The sequence below is a fragment of the Capsicum annuum genome, chromosome 2 (genome assembly GCF_002878395.1).
Source record: "Capsicum annuum cultivar UCD-10X-F1 chromosome 2, UCD10Xv1.1, whole genome shotgun sequence".
NCBI lineage: Eukaryota > Viridiplantae > Streptophyta > Magnoliopsida > Solanales > Solanaceae > Capsicum > Capsicum annuum.
Window position 1 is genome coordinate 119593080 of NC_061112.1, and position 19502 is coordinate 119612581.

The 19502-nt window shown below is 43.5% G+C and overlaps 1 protein-coding gene across 1 annotated transcript; it reads right to left on the minus strand.

Moving 5' to 3' along the window:
- Positions 1-17149: 17149 nt before the first annotated feature.
- LOC107858046 (serine/threonine-protein kinase BLUS1-like) lies at positions 17150-18310 on the minus strand. Its single transcript, XM_016702783.2, has one exon. The coding sequence runs from the start codon at positions 18308-18310 to the stop codon at positions 17150-17152; it is 1161 nt and encodes a 386-aa protein (XP_016558269.2).
- Between the last annotated feature and the right edge of the window lie 1192 nt (positions 18311-19502).

The window sequence follows — 19502 nt, forward strand, 5'->3', positions numbered from 1 at the left end:
GGGCTATAGCATACCGATTTGTACTAAAAACTGCCTGTTCGCATTGTTTTGCTCGTTTGACCATACAAATAGCCCTGCCCACCCCAAAGGCCCATACTAGATCGCTTCCTAGACTGCCTAGGGAAGCCACTTGATTTTAAGCCAAAAATATGCATGACCCTAAGGCCCACCCCAAAAATCGTGGTCTATAGCATACCAATTTGGCGCAAAAATAGCCAATTTGTGCCATTTTGCCCATTTGGCCACCAAAACCACCTCGCCCACCCCAAAGGCCCATACTAAGCTGCTATCCAGCCTACTTGGGGTAGATCGGTCAATTTTTGACCAAAATCATGCCTTGCCCTAGGGCCCGCCCCAAAAATTATAGGCTATAGCAAACCGATTTGGCTTGAAAAAGGCTCGTTCGGGTTGTTTGGTTCGTTTGTCCACCCAAATATCCCCCCGCGCACCCAAAAGAGCCACACTAGACTGCTCCCTATACAGCCTGAGCCCGCCTGATTGATTTTCAGCCTAAATCATACTAGGCCACTGGGACTACCCTAAAAACTGTGTTATAGCACATCGATTTGGCCTAAAAATGGCCCGTACGTTCCGTTTCGCCTGTTTGACCATCCAAAACACCCCGCTCACCCAAAAACTCGGTACTAGGCAGATCCTTAGTCTTCCTGGGGTAGTCGGGTCAATGTTTGGCCAAAATTCATGCTCGGCCCCTGGCCCCACCCTTAAAATCATAGGCTATAACGCACCAATTTTGCCCGAAAAAAGGCCCATTTATGTTGTTTCGCAGTTTGACCACCAAATATTCCCCGCCCACAAGAGGATGCTCCCCAGCCTGCCTAAGGCAGCCGAATGAGTTTTCACCAAAATCATGCCCGGACCCTGGGAAAACCCTAAAACCAATGGGCAATAGCACACCTCTTTGGCCTAAAAATGACCCATTCACACCGTATTGCCTGTTTGTCCACCCAAACAGCCTCGCCCACACTAGCATCTCCCCAATCTGTTGGGGGCATTCAGTCAATTTTTAGCAAAAAGCATGCACGGTCCACCTCGAAAACCGTGGGCTATAGAACACCGATTTGGCCCAAAAATGGTCCGTTCGTGTTATTTCACCAATTTGACCATCAAAACTACCCTTCCCAATACAAAGGCCCACACTTGGATCTTGCTCAGCCTTTTTGGGGTAGCTTGGTCAATTTTTGGCTAAAATCACATTTGATCGCTGGGCCAGCCTTAAAAATAGTGGGCTACAACACACTAATTTGGCCTGAAAATAGCCCGTTCCTGCCGTTTCACTCGTTTGACCACCCAAACAGCCCTGTACACCCCCAAAGGCCCACACTAGGATGCTCCCCAACCTGCCTGGGCAGGCCGATCATATTTCGACCAAAATCAGGCCCAGCCCTAAGGCCAACCTCAAAAATCGTAGGCTATAGCACGACGATTTGGCCAGAAAATAGCCCGTTCAAGCTTTTTCGTCCATTTGACCACCCAAACTAGCTCGCCGACCCCAACAACCCATACTAGTCCACTTTCCAGCCTGCCTGGGCTAGTTTGGTCGATTTCAATAAAAATCACGCCCAATCCTACCTAAAAAACCGTGGGCTATAGCATACTAATTTGGTCTAAAAAATGGTCTGATTACGTCATTTCGCCAGTTTCACCACCCAAACTGCCCCACCCACGCTAAAGGCCCATACTAGACCATTCCCCAACTTACCTGGGATAGCCCGGTTGATTTTCCACCAAAATCACGCTTAGCCCTAGAGCCCACCCCAAAAACTGTGGGCTATAGAACATTGATTTGGCCCAAAAATGGCCCATTCGCACTATTTGGCCCATTTGACCACCTAAACAGCCCCGCCGACCCCAAAATCCCATATTAGGCCACTCCTCAGCCAACCTGGGGTAGTTCGATCAATTTTCAATCAAAATCACACCCGACCCCTGGGGCTACCTTAAAAACCGTGGGCTATAGCACTCCGATTTGGCCCAAAAATAGGTATTTCGCATCATTTCGCCTATTTGTCCATCCAAATTGCACTGCCCACCATAAAGGCCTATACTAGGCCACTCCCCAACCTGTCTAGGGTAGCTCAATCAATTTTTAACCAAAATTACTCCCGACCGCTGGGGCTACCCCAAAAATAGTGGGCTATAACACATCGATTTTACCCTTAAATAGCTTGTTCGTGTTGTTTCACCTGTTTGACAGCCCAAATAGCCCCACCCACCCCAAAGACCCATATTAGGACATTCCCTAACTTTCCTTGGGTAGTATGATTGATTTTTGGCCAAAATCAAGGCTGTCCCCCAGGCCTACCCTAAAAATCGTGGGCTATAGCACATTGGTTTAGCCTGAAAATGGCCCATACCCGTCATTTCACTCGTTTAACTATTCAAATAGCCCCGCCCACCCTAAAGGCCCATACTAGACATCTTCCCAGCCTGCTTGGGCCAGCTTTGTCAATTTTTAGCCACAATCACGCTAGGCCTTTGGGCCTACCATAAAAAATATGGGCTATATCACACTGATTTAGCTCGAAATTAGCCCATTCGTGCCATTTTGCCCGTTTGACAACCCAAACTATCTCGCCTACTCTAATGGCCCATACTAGGATGCTCCTCAGCCTACCTAGAGCAGTACAATCGATTTTCTACCAAAATCATGCCCGACCTCTAGTCCCACTCCTAAAACTGTAGGCTATAGCGCACCGATTTGGCCCAAAAATGGCTCTTTCATGTTGTTTCACCCAAATAACCCCGCCCACCCCAATGGCCCACACTAGGATGCTCCTCAGCTTGCCAGGGGAAAACCGGTCAAAAATGGCTTGTTCATGCCATTTCGCCCGTTTAAACAACCAAATAGCCCTGCCCAGTTCAAAGGCCCACACTAAGCCACTCCCTTGCCTACCTGGTGCAGCAAGGTCAATTTTTGACTAAAATCACGCCCGGCTCCCGAGCCCACCCCAAAAATTGTAGGTTATAGCAAATTGATTAGGCTTAAAAATGGCTTGTTCTCGCTATTTTTCTCATTTGACCACCCAAACTGCCCAACCCACACCAAAGTCCCACACTAGGTCGCTCCCCAACTTGCCTTGGGTAGCCTAGTCAATTTCATCCAAAATCATCCCTGGCCTCAAGGCCCACCCCAAAAACCATGGGCTATGGCACATTGATTTGACTAAAAATTAGCTCATTCACGCTGTTTCACCCGTTTAACCACCCAAACTGCCCCGCCCACCCCAAAGGCCCACACTAGAATGCTCCCCAACATTCCTTGGACAACTCGGCCAATTTTTGGCCAAAATCACGCCCGTCCCCTTGTCTCCACCCCAAAATCGTGGGCTATATAAAACACTAATTTAGATTGAAAATGGACCGTTTGCACTATTTTGCTTGTTTGACCACCCAAACTGAAGCACCCACCCTAAAATCCCACACTAGGTCACTCCACAGCTTGTCTAAGGGTGGACGATTAATTTTTGTCCAAAGCCTCTCCCGACCCCAGGCCCACCCCAAATATCCTAGGCTATATCACACCGATTTGGCCTAAAAATGGCCCGTTCACAACAATTTTCCTGTTTAACCACCCAAACAGCTTCTTCTACTCCAAAAGCTTACACTAGGCAACTCCTCAGCCTGCCTGGGGCAGCCCAATCAATTTTTGATGAAAAACACACTCGTCCACGAGCCCACCCCAAAATACATGGGCAATAGCAAATCGATCTGGCCCAAACATGGCCTGTTCGCGTCGTTTCTCCTATTTTACCACCCAAACTACCCCACCCACCCCAAAGGACCATACTAGGTTTCTTCCTAGCATTCCTGGGGAAGCTCGGTCAATTTTTAGCTAAAATCACATCCGGCTCCCGGTCCCACCCCAAAATTCATGGGTTCTAGCACCTTGATTTGTCCCAAAAATGGCCCGTTTGTGCTATTTTGCCTGTTTGACAACCCAAACTGCCCCGCCCACCCTAAAGACCTACACTAGTCCGCTCCCCAGCCTTCTTGGGGATGCTCGATCTATTTTCAGCCAAAATCATATCTGGCCTCCGGCACACCTCTAAAATCGTGGGCTATAACTTATCGATTTGGACCAAAAAATGGCCCGTTCATGTCATTTCTTCCGTTTTCCCACCTAAAACAACCTAAAGGCCCATACAAGACCGTTCCCCAGCCTGCTTGGGATAGCCTGGTCGATTTTTGTCTAAAATCATATCGGCCCTCGGGCCCACCCTAAAAACCGTTGGCTATAGCACACCAATTTGGCAAAAAAAATAGACCATTTGTGTCGTTTTGCCTATTTGACCACCCAAACTGCCCGGCCACCCCAAAGAACAATAGTAGGCTACTTCCCAACCTGCTTGGGGTAGCCTTGCCAATTTTTATCCAAAATCACGCTCGGCCCCTAGGCCCACCCCAACAACCGTGGGCGACAACACACCGATTAATCCTAAAAATGGTCCGTTCACACCATTTTTCCTGTGTGACTACCCAAATAGCCATACCCACCCAAAAGGCCCATTTTAGGCCACTCCCCAACCTGTCTAGGAAAGCCCGATCAATTTTTAGCCAAAATTACGCCCGGCCCCTGGGCCCACCCTAATAGCCCATTCATATTGTTTTCCTAAAAGCCCTCACTAAGCCACTCCTCAACCTACCTAAGGAAGTCCGATTAATTTTTAGCCAAAATCACGCCCATACCTCGAGCCCACCTCAAATATTGTGGGCTATAGAATATTAATTTTGCCCATAAATAGCCCATTTGCGTCATTTTGCCCATTTGACCATCGAAACAGCCTTGCCCACCCCAAAGGCCCACAGTAGGCCTCTCTCTAGCCTTTCTGGAGTAGCCTGATTGATTTTCAACTAATATCTCGCTCGATGCTGGGCCCACCCTAAAAATAATGGGCTCAACCACATCGATTTGGCCTAAAAATAGCCCGTTTGGTCGTTTTGCCCGTTTGACCACCCAAATTGCCCTCCTCACCCCAAAGGCCCACACTAGTCCGTTCCCCAGCCTATTGGGGCAGCTCAATGGATTTTAGGCCCAAATCATGCTTGAACCCAAGCTCACCAAAAAAATCGTGGACAATAGCACACCGATTTGGCCCCAAAATGGCCCGTTTACGTTGTTTCGCTCGTTTGACCTCCCAAACTGCCTCGCCCATCCTAAAGGCCCATACTAGGCTACTCCCCAACTTACCTGGAGCATCTCTATCTATTTTCAGCAAAAATCACACTTCTCCTCCGAGCCCACCCTAAAAACCATGGGAAATAGCACATCCATATAGCCCCAAAATAGTCCGTTAGTGTTGTTTGCCCGTTTGACCACCCATACGGCCCCGCCTACCTGAAAGGACCACACTAGGCCGCTTCTCATTCTGCGTGGGGCAACTCAATCAATGTTTGGCCAAAAATCATGCCTAGCCCCTAGCCCTATCCTAAAAATCATGGGCTATAGTATAATGTTTAGCCTAAAAATTGCCCATTTGCCCCGTTTCGCCTGTTTGACCACCCAAACTTCCCCGCCTACCCAAAAAGCCCATACTAGGCCACTTCTCAGATTTTCTGGGGAAGCCTGGTTGATTTTCAGCCAAAATCACGCCCAATCCCTAGGCCCACCCCAAATCTCGTGGGTTTATAACATACTGAAATGGCCCAAAAATGGCCAGTTCGTGCTGTTTTGCCCGTTTGACCACCCAAACAATCCCGCCCACCCAAAAGGACCATATTAGGCCACTCTTCAACCTTTCTGGCACAACCCGATTGATTTTTATCTAAAATTATGCCACGCCCCAAGGCCCACCCCAAAAATTGTGGGTTATAGCACACCGATTTGGCCCAAAAATAGCCCGTTCGCACTATTTTGCCCCTTTAATGACCCAAACTGCCTCACCCACCCCAAATGTATACACTAGGCTGATCACCAACCTGCTTGGGGTAGCTCGATCGATTTTTGGCTAACATCACGTTCGTCCCTCGAGCCCACCCCAAAAATGGTGGGCTATCCATATTGATTTGGCCCAAAAATGGCCCATTTGCACCGTTTCTCCTGTTTGACTAATCAAACTGCCCCGCCTACCCCAAAGGACCATATTAGGTCGCTCCTCAGCCTACCTTAAGCGGCCCGATCAATTTTCATCCAAAATCACTCTCAACTCCCGACCTACTCTGAGAACCAAGGGCTATAGCACACCAATTTGGCCCAAAAATTGCTCGTTCATGCTGTTTAACCAATTTGACCACCCAAACAGCCCCGCCCACTCCAAAGGCCTAGGTCCCTCCCCACCTACTTGGTGCTGCCCAGTCAATTTTTGGGCAAAATCACGTCGGGACCCATACCAAAAATCATGTGCTAAATCCTACTAATTTGATCCAAAAATGGCCCGTTTGCGTTGTTTCGCACATTTGACCAAACAAACCACCTCGTCTACCTCAAAGGCCTACACTAGGCTACTCTCCAACCTACCTGGGGTGGATCGGTTAATTTTTGTCCAAAATCATGCTCGGCCCCCGGGTCCACCCTAAAAACCAATGGCTATAGCACATCAATTTGGCCTAAAAATAGCCCGTTTACATTGTTTCACCCATCTGACCACCCAAACTATCCTGCCCGCTCCAAAGGCCCATATTAGGCCGCGACCCAACCTTCCTGGGGAAACTCGATCGATTTTGGGCAAAAATCATACCTGACCTTGGGCCCATCGCAGAAACTGTAGGCTAAAGGACATTGATTTGGTCTGAAAATGTCTCGTTCACGCTAGTTTGCCCATTTGACCACGTAAACTGCCACCCCAAAGGCTCACACTAGGCTGCTCCCCAACCTACCTGGGCAAGTTCGATTGATTTTTGGCTGAAATCACGCCCGACCTCTAGGCCCACCCCAAAAACCGTGGGCTATAGCACATCGATTTTCCCTAAAAACTACCCACTCAAGATGTTTTGCCTGTTTAACCACGTAAACCATACCACCCTCCCCAAAAACCCATACTAGTTAGCTCTCTAGACTTTCTAGGGTAGTCCGATCAATTTTTGACATAAATCACATCCGGCCCTGGGTCCACCCCTAAAACCATGGGCTATAGCAGTTTTATTTAGCTTGAAAATAGCCCGTTTGCGCCGTTTTGCTCGTGTGACCACCCAAACCGCCCTGCCACCCTAAAGGCCCACACTAGGATACTCCCCATCCTACCTAGGGAAGTAGGGATAATTTTTAAAAAAATCACACTCGACCACTGAGCCTACCTCAAAAATTATGGGCTATAACACACCGATTTGGCCTAAAAATGGCCCGTTCACCTCATTTCTCCCGTTTGACCACCAAATTGCCAATCCAAAGGCCCACACTATGCTATTTCCTAGCCTGCCTAGGGCAGATAATTAATTTTTGGCCAAAATCACACTTGTACCCATCCCACCCCAAAAATAATGGGCTATAGTACACCAATTTGGCTTGAAAATAGCCTGCTTGGCCGTTTTGCCCATTTGACCACCCAAATTGCCTCATCCACCCCAAAGGCCCACATTAGTCCTCTCGCAAGCCTAACTGGGGCAGCTCAATAGATTTTAGGCTAAAATCACGCCTGGAACCCAGGACCACCCTAAAAACTGTGGGCAATAGTGCTCTAATTTGACCCGAAAATAGCCTATTCGTGCCGTTTTGCTCATTTGACCACCCAAATCGCCTAGTCCACCACAAAGGCTCACACCATGCCACTCCCCAGTTTGCCTGGGGAAGCTCAATTTATTTTCAGCAAAAATCATGCTCGACCCTCGGGCCAATCCCAAAAATTTTAGGCTATAGCACGCCGATTTACCTCAAAAGTTTCCTGTTCGTGCCGTTTTGCCCATTTGACCACCCAAACCACCCCACCTACCCCCAAGGCCAATACTAGGCCATTTCTCAGTCTTCCAGGGGAAACCTGATCGATTTTTGACTAAAATCATTCCCAACCCCCTGGCCCTCCCTGAAAATCGTAGGCTATAGCATAACAATTTGGCCCAAAAATCGCCTGTTTTCCCCATTTCGTCCATTTGACCACCCAAACTGCCCCGCCCATCTAAAAATCCCATACTAGGTTTCTCCCCAGATGGCCTGAAGTAGCCTATTCAATTTTTAGCTAAAAGCATGCCCGATCCCTAGAACCCAAAAATCATGGGTTATAGAACACTAATATAGCCTAAAAATGGCTCGTTCGTGCTCTTTCGCTCGTTTGACCACCCAAACTTCACCTGCCTACCCCAAAGGCCAACACTCTAGCCTGCCGAAGGCAGTTCGATCAATTTTCAGCCAAAATTATGCTAGTCCCCCAGGCCAACCCAAAAAAAGGGATTATAACACGCCGATTTGGCCCAAGTATAGCCCATTTGTGCCGTTTTGCTCGTTTAACCACTAAATTACCCCACCTATCCTAAAAGCCCACACTAGGCCACTCCTCAGCTGGCCTGAGATAGCCCGGTCAATTTTCAGCCAAAGTTACGCCAACCCCCAGGCCCACCCTAAAAATCGTGGGCTATAACATACCTTTTTGACCCAAAAATAGCTCGTTAGCTCCGTTTTGCCCATTTGACCACCCAAATTGCCCTTCACCCCCATCCCAAAGGCCTACATTAGACTGCTCTCCAGTCTGCCTAGAGTTGCCTCATTGGTTATCAGCCAAAATCATTCCCAACCCCGATCCCACTCTAAAAACTATGGGCAATAACATACCTATTAGGACCAAAAATAGCCCGTTTGCATCGTTCACCTGCTTGACCACCCAAAGAGCCTCGCCAACCCCAAAGGCCCATACTAGGCCGTTCCCTAACCTACCTGAGGCAACCCAATAAATTTTTCACCAAAATCATGGCCAAACTCTGGGCCCACCCCAAAAATCGTGGGCTAAAGCACACCGATTTGTCCTGAAAATAGACTATTTGCATCATTACGCCCGTTTGACTACCCAAACCGCCCTTTCCACCCCAAAATCCCACACTAAGAAGCTCCCAGTCTGCCTGGGGCAGCCTTGTTAATTTTTAGCTAAAATTACGCCCGGCCCCCGAACCCACCCTAAAAACCGTGGGCTATAGCACACCGATTTGGCCAAAAAATAGGCCATTTGGGCCGGTTTGCCCGTTTAACCACCTTAACAGCCCTACCCATACTAAAGGCCCATACTAGGCCACTTCCCAACCTGCCTGGGAAGTTCTCTTTATTTTTGACAAAAATCACGCACGACCCTCTAGCCCACCCCAAAAACTATGGGCTATAACAAACTGATTTCGCCCGAAAATGGCCCATTCATGTCGTTTCGTCCATTTAGCCATCCAAACTGCCCTGCCAACCCCAAAAGCAAACACTAAGCTACTCCCTAGCCAGCCTAGGGCAGCCCAGTCAATTTTTGACAAAAATTATGCTCGACCCCCGAGCCCCACCAAAATCTGTGGGCTATAGCACACCAATTTTGCCTAAAAATATCTCGTTCACACTGTTTCACCCGTTTGATCATCCAAATAGCCCTGCCCACCCCAAAGGCCTATTTTAGGCCGCTCCCCAGACTACTTAAGGCAGTTCAGTCAATTTTTCGCTAGAGTCACACTCGAACCCTGGGTCCACTTTGAAAGTTGAGGACTATAGCACTCCAATTTTACCTGAAAATGGACTGTTTGAGCTGTTTCGCCCGTTTGACCACCCAAATAGCCCCGCCTACCTCAAATTCCTACACTAGGTCACTCCCTAGCTTGCTGGGGCAGCTTGATTGATTTTTTACCAAAATCACACCTGGCCCGTGAGTCCGCCCTATAAACCATGGGCTATAGCACACTTATGTGGCCCATAAATGGCACGTTTGCGTCGTTTTGCATGTTTGACAACCCAAACCGCCCCGCACACCCCAAAGGCCTACACTAGGTCGCTCCTCATCCTGCCTGGAGTAGTTCGGTCAATTTTTGTCCAAAATCAAGCCCAACTCCTAGGTCCATCCCGAAAAATATGGGCTATAGAACACCGATTTAGCAGAAAAATGGCCCATTCTTACTGTTTCTCCCGTTTGACCATCCAAATAGCCCCGCCCACCCAAAAGACACATACTAGGCCACTCCCCAGCCTGCCTAGCCCAGTACGGTCGATTCTTGACTAAAATTATGCCTGTCCCCGATGCCCACATCAAAAATTGTGGACTATAGCACACCGATTTGGCTCAAAAATGGCCCGTTCATGCCATTTCGTTGATTTGACCACCCAAATTATCTCGCCCACCCCAAAGACCAACGCTAGGCTGCTCCCCAACCTTCCTCAGCATCCTGGTCAATTTTTGACCAAAATCACGCTTGAAACTCGTGCATATCTCAAAAATCGTGGGCTATAGCACACTGATTTGACTCGAAAATGGCTCATTCATTTCGTTTTGCCTGTTTGACCACCCAAATTGCCCCTACCCCAAAGGTCCACACTAAGCCGCTCCCCAACCTTCCTGGGGCAGCTCGTTTGATTTTTGGCAAAAATCACACCCGACACTCGAGCCCACCCCAAAAATTATGGGCTATAGCAGATCGATTTGGCCTGAAAATAGCCCATTTGCGCTGTTTCGCCAGTTTGACCACCCAAATCCCCCCACCCACCCCAAAGGCCTAAATTAGGCTATTTTTCTGCCTGTCAAGGGCAACCTAATCAATTTTTGGCCCAAATCACGCCTGGCCCCCGGGTCCAGCCCAAAAATCGTAGGCTATAGCACATAGATTTGGCTTAAAAATAGCCCGTACGCGCTATTTCACCCATTTAACCATCCAAATAGCCTCGCCCATCCCAAAGGCCCATACTAGGCCCCTCCCCAGCTTGCCTAGGGCAGTGCAGTCAATTTTTGTGAAAGTCTCGCTCGGCCCCCAGGCGCACCCTAAAAATGTAGGTTATAGCACACTGATTTGGTTAGAAAACTGCTAGTTCACACCGTTTCACCCGTTTGACCACCCAAACAGCCCTGCACACCCCAAAGGCCCATAATATGCTGCTCTCAAATCTTCCTGGGGTAGCTTAGTCGATTTTGGCCAAAATTATGCTCGACCTCAAGACCACCCCGAAAACCATGCGTTATATCACATTGATTTAGCCTGAAAATGTCCCATTTTCTCATTGTTTCACCCGTTTGACCACCCAAATATCCCCGACCACCCCAAAGGCCCGCACTAGTCCACTCTTCAGCCTGCTTGGGGTAGCCCGATCAATTTTTGTCCTAAATTACATTCGGCCTTCGAGGACCACCCTTAAAATCATGTGCTATAGCATATTGATTTGGCCTAAAAATGGCCCGTTCGCGCCGTTTCACCCGTTTGCCCTCCCAAACAGCCCCGACCACCTCAAAGGCCCATACTACGCCGCTCCCCAGCCTGCTTGGAATTGATTTTTGACCAAAATCATGCCCGGATCCTTGGACCACCCCTAAAACTATGGGCTATAGCACACCAATTTGGCCCAAAATGGCCTATTCGAGTCGTTTCGCCCGTTTGACCACCCAAATCGCCCCGTTTTACTCCAAAGGACAATAATAGGTCACTCCCCAACTTGCCTGGGGTCGCCCGATTGATATTTGATCATAATCATGCTCGGCCCCCGGGCCCACCCTAAAAATCGTAGGCTATAGCACACTGATTTATCCCAAAAAAGGCCTGTTTGCGCTGTTTTGCCCATTTGACCGCCCAAACCACCCCGCCCACCCTAAAAGTCCACACTAGGCCCCTTCCCAGTCTGTCTGGGGCAGACCGATCGATTTTTGGCTGAATCACGTCCGACCCCTAGACCCACCCCAAAAATCATAGGCTATAGCACACCGATTTGGCCAAAAAATAGTTTCTGCGCACTATTTCGCTCATTTCACCACCCAAACCGCCTCGTCCACCTCTAAGGGCCACACTAGGCTGCTCCACAGACTATCTGGGAAGCCCGGTTAATTTTTGACCAAAATCACTCCCGATCCCCGAGCTCACCCTAAAAACCATGGGCTATAGCTCACCGATTTATCTCAAAAATGGCCCATTTGTGCCGTTTCACCCATTTGACCACTGAAACCGCCGCATCCACTCTAAAATCCCATATTAGGCCGCTCCTCAGCCTGCCTCAGGTAGCCTGGTTGATTTTTGGCTAAAATCACGCCCGTCCTAGGCCCACCCCAAAAACCATGGGCTATAGCACACCTATTTGGCCTAAAAATAGCCCGTTTGTGCTGTTTCGCTTGTTTGGCCATCCAAACTACCCCGCCCACCCCAAAGGCCCACACTAGGCTACTCCCCATCCTAGGTAGAGCAACCTGGTCGATTTTTGGCCAAGGCCTAGGGTTGGTGCAAGCAATATCTCTTACGGGCAATACTTATTACAAATAGTATCAAAGCTACCCATGTGTCACATGGCGGTTCATAGTTTAACCAAGTTTAAGAAAATTTTGAGAATACAAGGCAGCCTTCAATGTTGAGTCTAGACAAATCTCATGAAATAAGTCAAACCTCAGTCTAAGTCTATTAGAGGAGGTGTATGGGACACCCTAACTTAGAATAAGAGTTCCATATCAGCAAAATACATGAGAAATATTGATTATGTAAGTAAGAGTTATACCCTAATGATGCATTTTAAAACTACGTTAAACTAGGATTAGAGTAGATGATATCACTAGCAGGTTAATTTATTACAAATAGTATCAGGCCACTTTTGAGTCAGCCTGGTCGATGGTGGGTTAAAGTTCCATTGATTTTAAGAAAATTTTGAGAAGGTAGAGCAACCCTCAGTGCCGAGTCTAGGCGAATTTCATGTAGTAGGGCAAACCTTAATGAGATCGTTGAGTCTATAAGAGGGGCGTATGTGATACTTTAGCTTTAAACAAGAGTTCCACATTAGCAAAACACAGGATATATTTTAGGTATATAAGTAAGAAAAATTTACACCCTTATGGCACATTTAAGCCAAAATCGGACAATATCACTAGTGGGTTGACCGTTACATTTATATTGCAAACACACCCTTGAGATGGATACATGGCATACTAGGTGGAATAGGACTAAGAATAAAGATAGTTGGGACAAGGTCAGATTGATCCCTATGGTAGACAAGATAAAGGAGGTGAGGCCTACATGATTTGAACATTTCAAGAGGAGAACACACAGATGCCAGACATGACATGACACACTTGTTGTTAAGAGTCTCAAATAGGAAAAAAGGATGAACAATTGATCTCCTTATATATAAACTTGGAAAATCCTCCCCTTAAAAGTTAGATTTTGGAGTTGAGTTAGACCCGAGATCTATCTTGTACATGGTATCAGAGTAAACCTATATTAATTTTTTGTTCACCGATATTGGACCCCTATATTATATTGTTCACACTTCCGTTAATGAGTTTTGGACGTGCAAGAGAGTGTTAAGAGCCCCACATCGAAAAGGAATGGAAAATTGGTCTCCTTATATGGACTTTAAAAATTCTCCCCTCATAAGCTATTTGTTGGAGTTGAATTAGGTTTGAGATTCATTTCTTTACATGATATCGGAGCCAGACGCATCTCAATTCGTTGTTCACCAATATTTGGCCCCCGGTCTATATGGTTGATGTATTGATTTCTATTGTATCTAGTCCTTTTACTATTTCTTGTCTAAATTATTTTATTTTGAGTCGAGAGACTTTCGAAAACAGACTCTCTATCTCACATCTGAGGTAGTGGTATGGACTGCGTAATACACTTACCATCCCCAGACCTCACTTAGTGGGAATATACTGGGTATTCTGTTGTTGTTGTAGATTATATTGGCTATGCTCCGGTTAAAGTTTAGAGTCTCGCATCAGAAAATCTTCCCATCAAGAGCTTGTTGGGTTCGAAATCGAGAGGGCATCATGTGGAAGCTTAAAGTTTGCAAACTAAGATGGTGATAATTTAGATGACAAATAAAAATATACTAAAAAGACATTATTGATGTTATTTGGCCAATTGGCCTACACATGAAAACTAATATTAAAGAAAATATAAACTGTTGGGAGAAAATCTTCCTTAAACAAGATTTTTAAACGATTACATTATGGATGCTACTGTGTTATAGTATGCGAAGAGGGATCTTCTATTTATATAGTCTCAAAACCTTTCCTCAAGAAGTTAGCCAAATATGAAAAAGATTTATATTTTTACTTTTATTTTTCTTAAAAGAAAAATAAATCTTAAATATGGTAAGAAAATCAGGACAAAAATACTAACAAATCTTTCCCTTTTTTGGCTTGATTTTCTTCACTTATCCACCTTTTTCATATGTATGAACTTCATTCTTTCACATAATCTTCATCAATGCTGCTTGCCATGGTTAAAAATAAGATTTAAAATATCATGGTTAAAAATAGGTTAAAAATTAATATTTTATTTTTATTTTTATTTTTAAAGCTGCAGCAGCATGAATGTTGAAAATATGGTTGAAACTTTTTCTCCACATGTAGTTGGACAAAATCTTCATTATCATCAAATTTGTTGCAAATTGAAATTGCCTTGAACTTGTCTCAATCTCGATTCACTGAACCCCTGGACCTTTGAACCATAGGCTCTGATACCACTTGTTGGGTTCGAAATCGAGAGGGCGTCATGCGGAAGCTTAAAGTTTGCAAACTAAGACGGTGATAATTTAGATGACAAATAAAAATATACTAAAAAGACATTATTGATATTATTTGGCCAATTAGCCTACACATGAAAACTAATATTAAGAAAATATAAACTGTTAGGCAAAAATCTTCCTTAAACAAGACTTTTAAACGACGATATTGTGGATACTACTGTGTTATGGTATGCGAAAAGGGGTCTTCTATTTATAGAGTCTCAAAACCGTTCCTCAAGAAGTTAGCCAAATATGAAAAAGTTTTATATTTTTACTTTTATTTTTCTTAAAAGAAAAATAAAACTTAAATTTGATAAGAAAATCACGGCAAAAATCTTAACAGAGCTAGCTTTTGGTGTTAAGTTGAGCTCAAGATCCATTCTTTACACAACTTACTGAGATATCATCCTAGATAGGAAAATGTGAACATCAAGAATTAGATAAAAGATTAGAGATGATTAGACATTACATGACACACTTGCAACTCTTCTACACTCCCCCAAATCTTTCCAGGTCAAATTTCTCCTCAAAAACATGGTTTTCATATATTTATATAAAAAAAAAAAAGTACCCCAACTGCCTGGACGAGGTTCCCCTTAAAAAATAGAAAAACAAAGAATAAACCCGACATATATAGGACTAGTGCATCACTAGTGGGAAATTTTCCAATGAATGTGTTTATTTCCATTTTTGATGTTCAATGATAGAATTGCTAATCACAATGTTAGGCACACTAATTGCTTGCTGCCAATTTCTTGGAGAACTTCCAAGTGTTGTTAGGCACATTAGTTGCCTTCTCCCAATTCTTGGAGACTTTCCAAGTGCTGCATGTCAGCATGCACAACTCGATGGACCAATTCATGGCCTTGAAACCCCCAAATTAAATTTCTTAGACTTCTACTCAGACTTCAAAGTACCAAGGTATTCGTTTTAGCACCAAAAGTTTCTCCTTAGGTCGGAAACTTTACTATACAACAAGACACTGTACTGCATTTTTAGGCATGGAGATATTCTCAAACAGATGGCTCCATTTTTTAAATCAGAGTTCATCGCATTGCATAATAGCAAACGTTAGCACATGGCATTGTCCAAATGGTTGAGTTTAGCTGATGTTGAAGATCACTCCTATTGTTATTTGTTGTGAATTATGGAAAGCACGATGTGTTTCAAGATATGAATGTTTCCATTAAAATATCTGCCTGCCAGAGTTAGAGCACTGGAAGCAGATATAGAATGATGCAATAAGAGGCTAGATGTGACAGAATCCTTGCTCCAACTCCTGAACTGAATTGGATCAGGCTTTATGCAATGCAGGCAAAACACACGCTTCATTTCACGTGACGTGCAAGTGAAGAAACATACAGATGTATATGTGACATGCAATATCCAGAGCTTGATCGTGCTTATTGGAGCTTGTAACTAGGTTCAGTCTTTCAAAAAATGATAACTGTAATGAATCAATAGATAGGTTCGGCTATATGAATCCTCTCTATTCATTCACACTTCAGAAGAAGGAAAAGAAAAGAAAAAGAAAAGCATCGAGGGGATTAACGGGGAGGACTCCACTCATGTGAATCACTTTTTTAGATTATTTATGCTTGAAAGGAGGTATACAATCAATTACAACACAGACTGATTATGCTTGTGTGGACAATATCCTGAAACTGTTTTACTACAATTTTTTTCTAAGTTGGAATGATCAATTGTATTCTGAATTTTTTTTTAACACCTTAGTTATACAATCAACTCTTTCCTTCTTTTTGATGAGTACTCAAAATTCAAAGCATGAAGTAACTCCCCGATGGCTTACGCTGGAACTGAATTAAACTGGAAAGAAATGTTTGTGGCCATTTCTTTGACACTTTCCTGAAGTTGTTTCTCGTTATGGGTCCATATAATGATCAATTCTTTATATGGACTCCCCAACACACCTTTCTACAGAAAATTTAACCTCTCTATATCAAGTCTTTTCTAACAGCAATTTTACAGGATGGCCTAGGTTGATGCATGACAGCTTACAGAGAATATTGTGATGCTAAATCCCAACAATTGAATCTAACTAGTGGTTTAGAGACATTTCATTTCATTCCGTGCTATTACTTCAGACGCCAATTCATGGACAACAGGGATATCAGACATGAAAATTTAACAGGTGCTATGATGTACTACTTACTCTAAGCCAGAGGTATTCGACATCTCGTATCCACTCTTAATTAGTACCCGAGGCTTGTGAAATGATACAGCCTAGCTCCTTTAGTATCCAAAATAACGATCTTCATAGGAACGTACAAACACATTATCCAAATAAATCACTAGAAGAATCAATATAGGAGCAGAAAAAAAAAGAATCAGATGACGAATCTAGCAGAAATTCACTCTCATGCGTATAAACCATATGATCTCAAACTCAAACAACAGAGCATTTCATGCCTAAACTAAGTAGTTATATATCCATGTTAATCCCATAATCTGCTAAAGTTTGTCCTCTTACCAATACCAGAAAATATGAATGCAAACTGAGATATCAATATTTCTTTTTCAATCATCCGCTGCTCAAGAAATTCTGCAATTGTCAGTAGGGACTGGATTCTTCTTAGCACTCAACACGAATCGCTTAAACTTTTCAATATCCCTTTCTATAGTAAAGAATGAACTACTCAGAAGCTGTGCAGCAGTTGGCCTCTCCCTTGGATTCTTAGCAAGACATTCCCGAACCATTCGCTCAAACTTTTTTGAGAACACCTTTTCCTTTGGTTTAAGCAAATTCATTGCTTTCTTGAATGTTGATTTTCTCTTCTTGACGATCAGCAGCTTTTCGAGTGATCTTGGAAATTTCCTCTTCTTCCTTAACTTTTCGAGTATACGATCCAAGTCTTCCCGATTCCTCACAGGTAAAACTCCATAAGCTAATTCCAGTGCCATTATTCCCAATAGCCAGATATCAGATTTTGGTCCACTATTGTCATTTTTACTCCCAAACACCTCTGGTGCAGTAACCAATTTAGAAATACTCTCCGGATCCAAAAACGAAGAGGATGCTCCACGATTATAACTTCCAGAATCGTAAACAGATGCTTGGCATGCTAATTTAATCATCATTTCGCCACTAGCATCATCGATGTGAACAAAGATATCTCCAGCATTTAAAGTATTATGAACCCTTGGATTAGGCTCAACATGAAGTTCGTCACGTAGGCCAACAAGTACCTCTTTAAGAACAACACCAATGAAATCCTCTGGCAATCTTTTGTTGGTACGAGTAGAAAGAATATAACGAAGGGATCCCTCAGACATATATGGTAAAGAAACACAAAACAAATTCGAAGGAGTACCAAAAATTCTCATGGATCCAATTACTTTGGCACCAGGAATGTAAGGAAGACCTATAGTACTTTGGCTTCGAAACTCGTTGAATTCAGTTTTATGGAGTTTCAGGTCGATGGTCTTCAAAGTGACTACGCCAGCAGGTTCATGCATGTCCTTCTCTTTGTCATATTGGGAATAGAGAGCTTTGTAAACTGTGCAACGTCCACCGTATAAAGAACCAATTTCCTTTTCAAGATCATAAGTATCTTTAGTGACTGGATCAATGACGATGGTTTTCTCATCAGACTTTGCTACACTTGATGAACCTTGTTGATTTGAAGAAGAAGAAGAAGAAGAAGGAACAATTTCTGTTTCTTCAATTTCATTTTTTGGGCTTCTGGGATTCATCTTTTCTTGGATCGATCAGAGAATGAAAATTTCAGAAAAATTGGAATTGGTTTAGTGAGGAAGAGAAGAAGATAAAGGACGAAGGTGTATGTATATATTTGGCCGTTTGGGCAGTTATTCCCCGCGCCTAATTGTTTCAAGAATCCGTTATTTTATTTTGTTTTTCATTTTATTTTATAAAAAGAAATTATATTAAAGAAATGAAAATAGGATCATCACTTTTTTTTTTTAATTAAAAAAAAAAATAGTAGTAAAAGGATTATTAGCTCCAACCCTTGGGGATGAACAGGGAGAAAACACTTTAATGGTATCATAAAATCACCCGCTATGTATTATAATTTTTAAAACCCGACTATTTCGGGTAAACACAAATTAAAGTTGTGTTGCTCTGTTGAGTAATTTTTCTACTATTTATACCATTAAAATTACATAAAACAAGAAGTTGTTGGCAAATTCCAAATGGCATACATGATTAGTCTATAATCGTAGGATGGTGTTTAATTTCTACCTTAAGTCTATAATTTTTTTAATTTTGTCATTCAACACTTTAAATAATAAAAAAATAGTCAATTCTGTTGGGGCATATGTTTATATTTTCACTATATACTATCCAAAAATTTACATAGTAAAAGGCATAACAATAAGTTATGTCATACAGCACAATTTCATTCCTATAAAATTTATGTTGAGTGATACTAAAGCTCAATTATTGAATTCTCAAGTTATGTTGTAAAAGGCATAATAAGTTATGTCATAATGCATAACTTGTTCCTACAGAATTTATGTCAAGTCAGGAAAAATTAAGTTTCAACTTCAGAATTCATGCATAAGCTATGTTGTAAAAGACAAAAACTTAATTCCTACCGAACTTATGTCAAGCGACATAAAAATTCGCTAAACTTATACCGAAGCGAATTAAGTCATGGTAATATTATACAATTGATGCCGCATAACAAAAGTCCTCTAAACTTATACCAAGCAAATTAGGTCATAGATAAGGTCCTTATCATAAGGATATTTTGATCCACAAATTTTTGTTAAATGCCCAGAGGGGGACAAAAACTAAAGACCGTCGTATTTAAAAGTAAAAATTTAAATTTTTACTATCAATATCATGTTTGTTTTGATTGTTACTTAAATTTTATTCATTGTATTATTAAGTTTCATTCATCGTCAGATAACGATGAAAACC

Coding starts and splice junctions, on each gene's coding strand:
- LOC107858046 (XM_016702783.2), bottom strand. CDS start 18,310: ATGAATCCCAGAAGCCCAAAAAATGAAATTGAAGAAACAGAAATTGTT.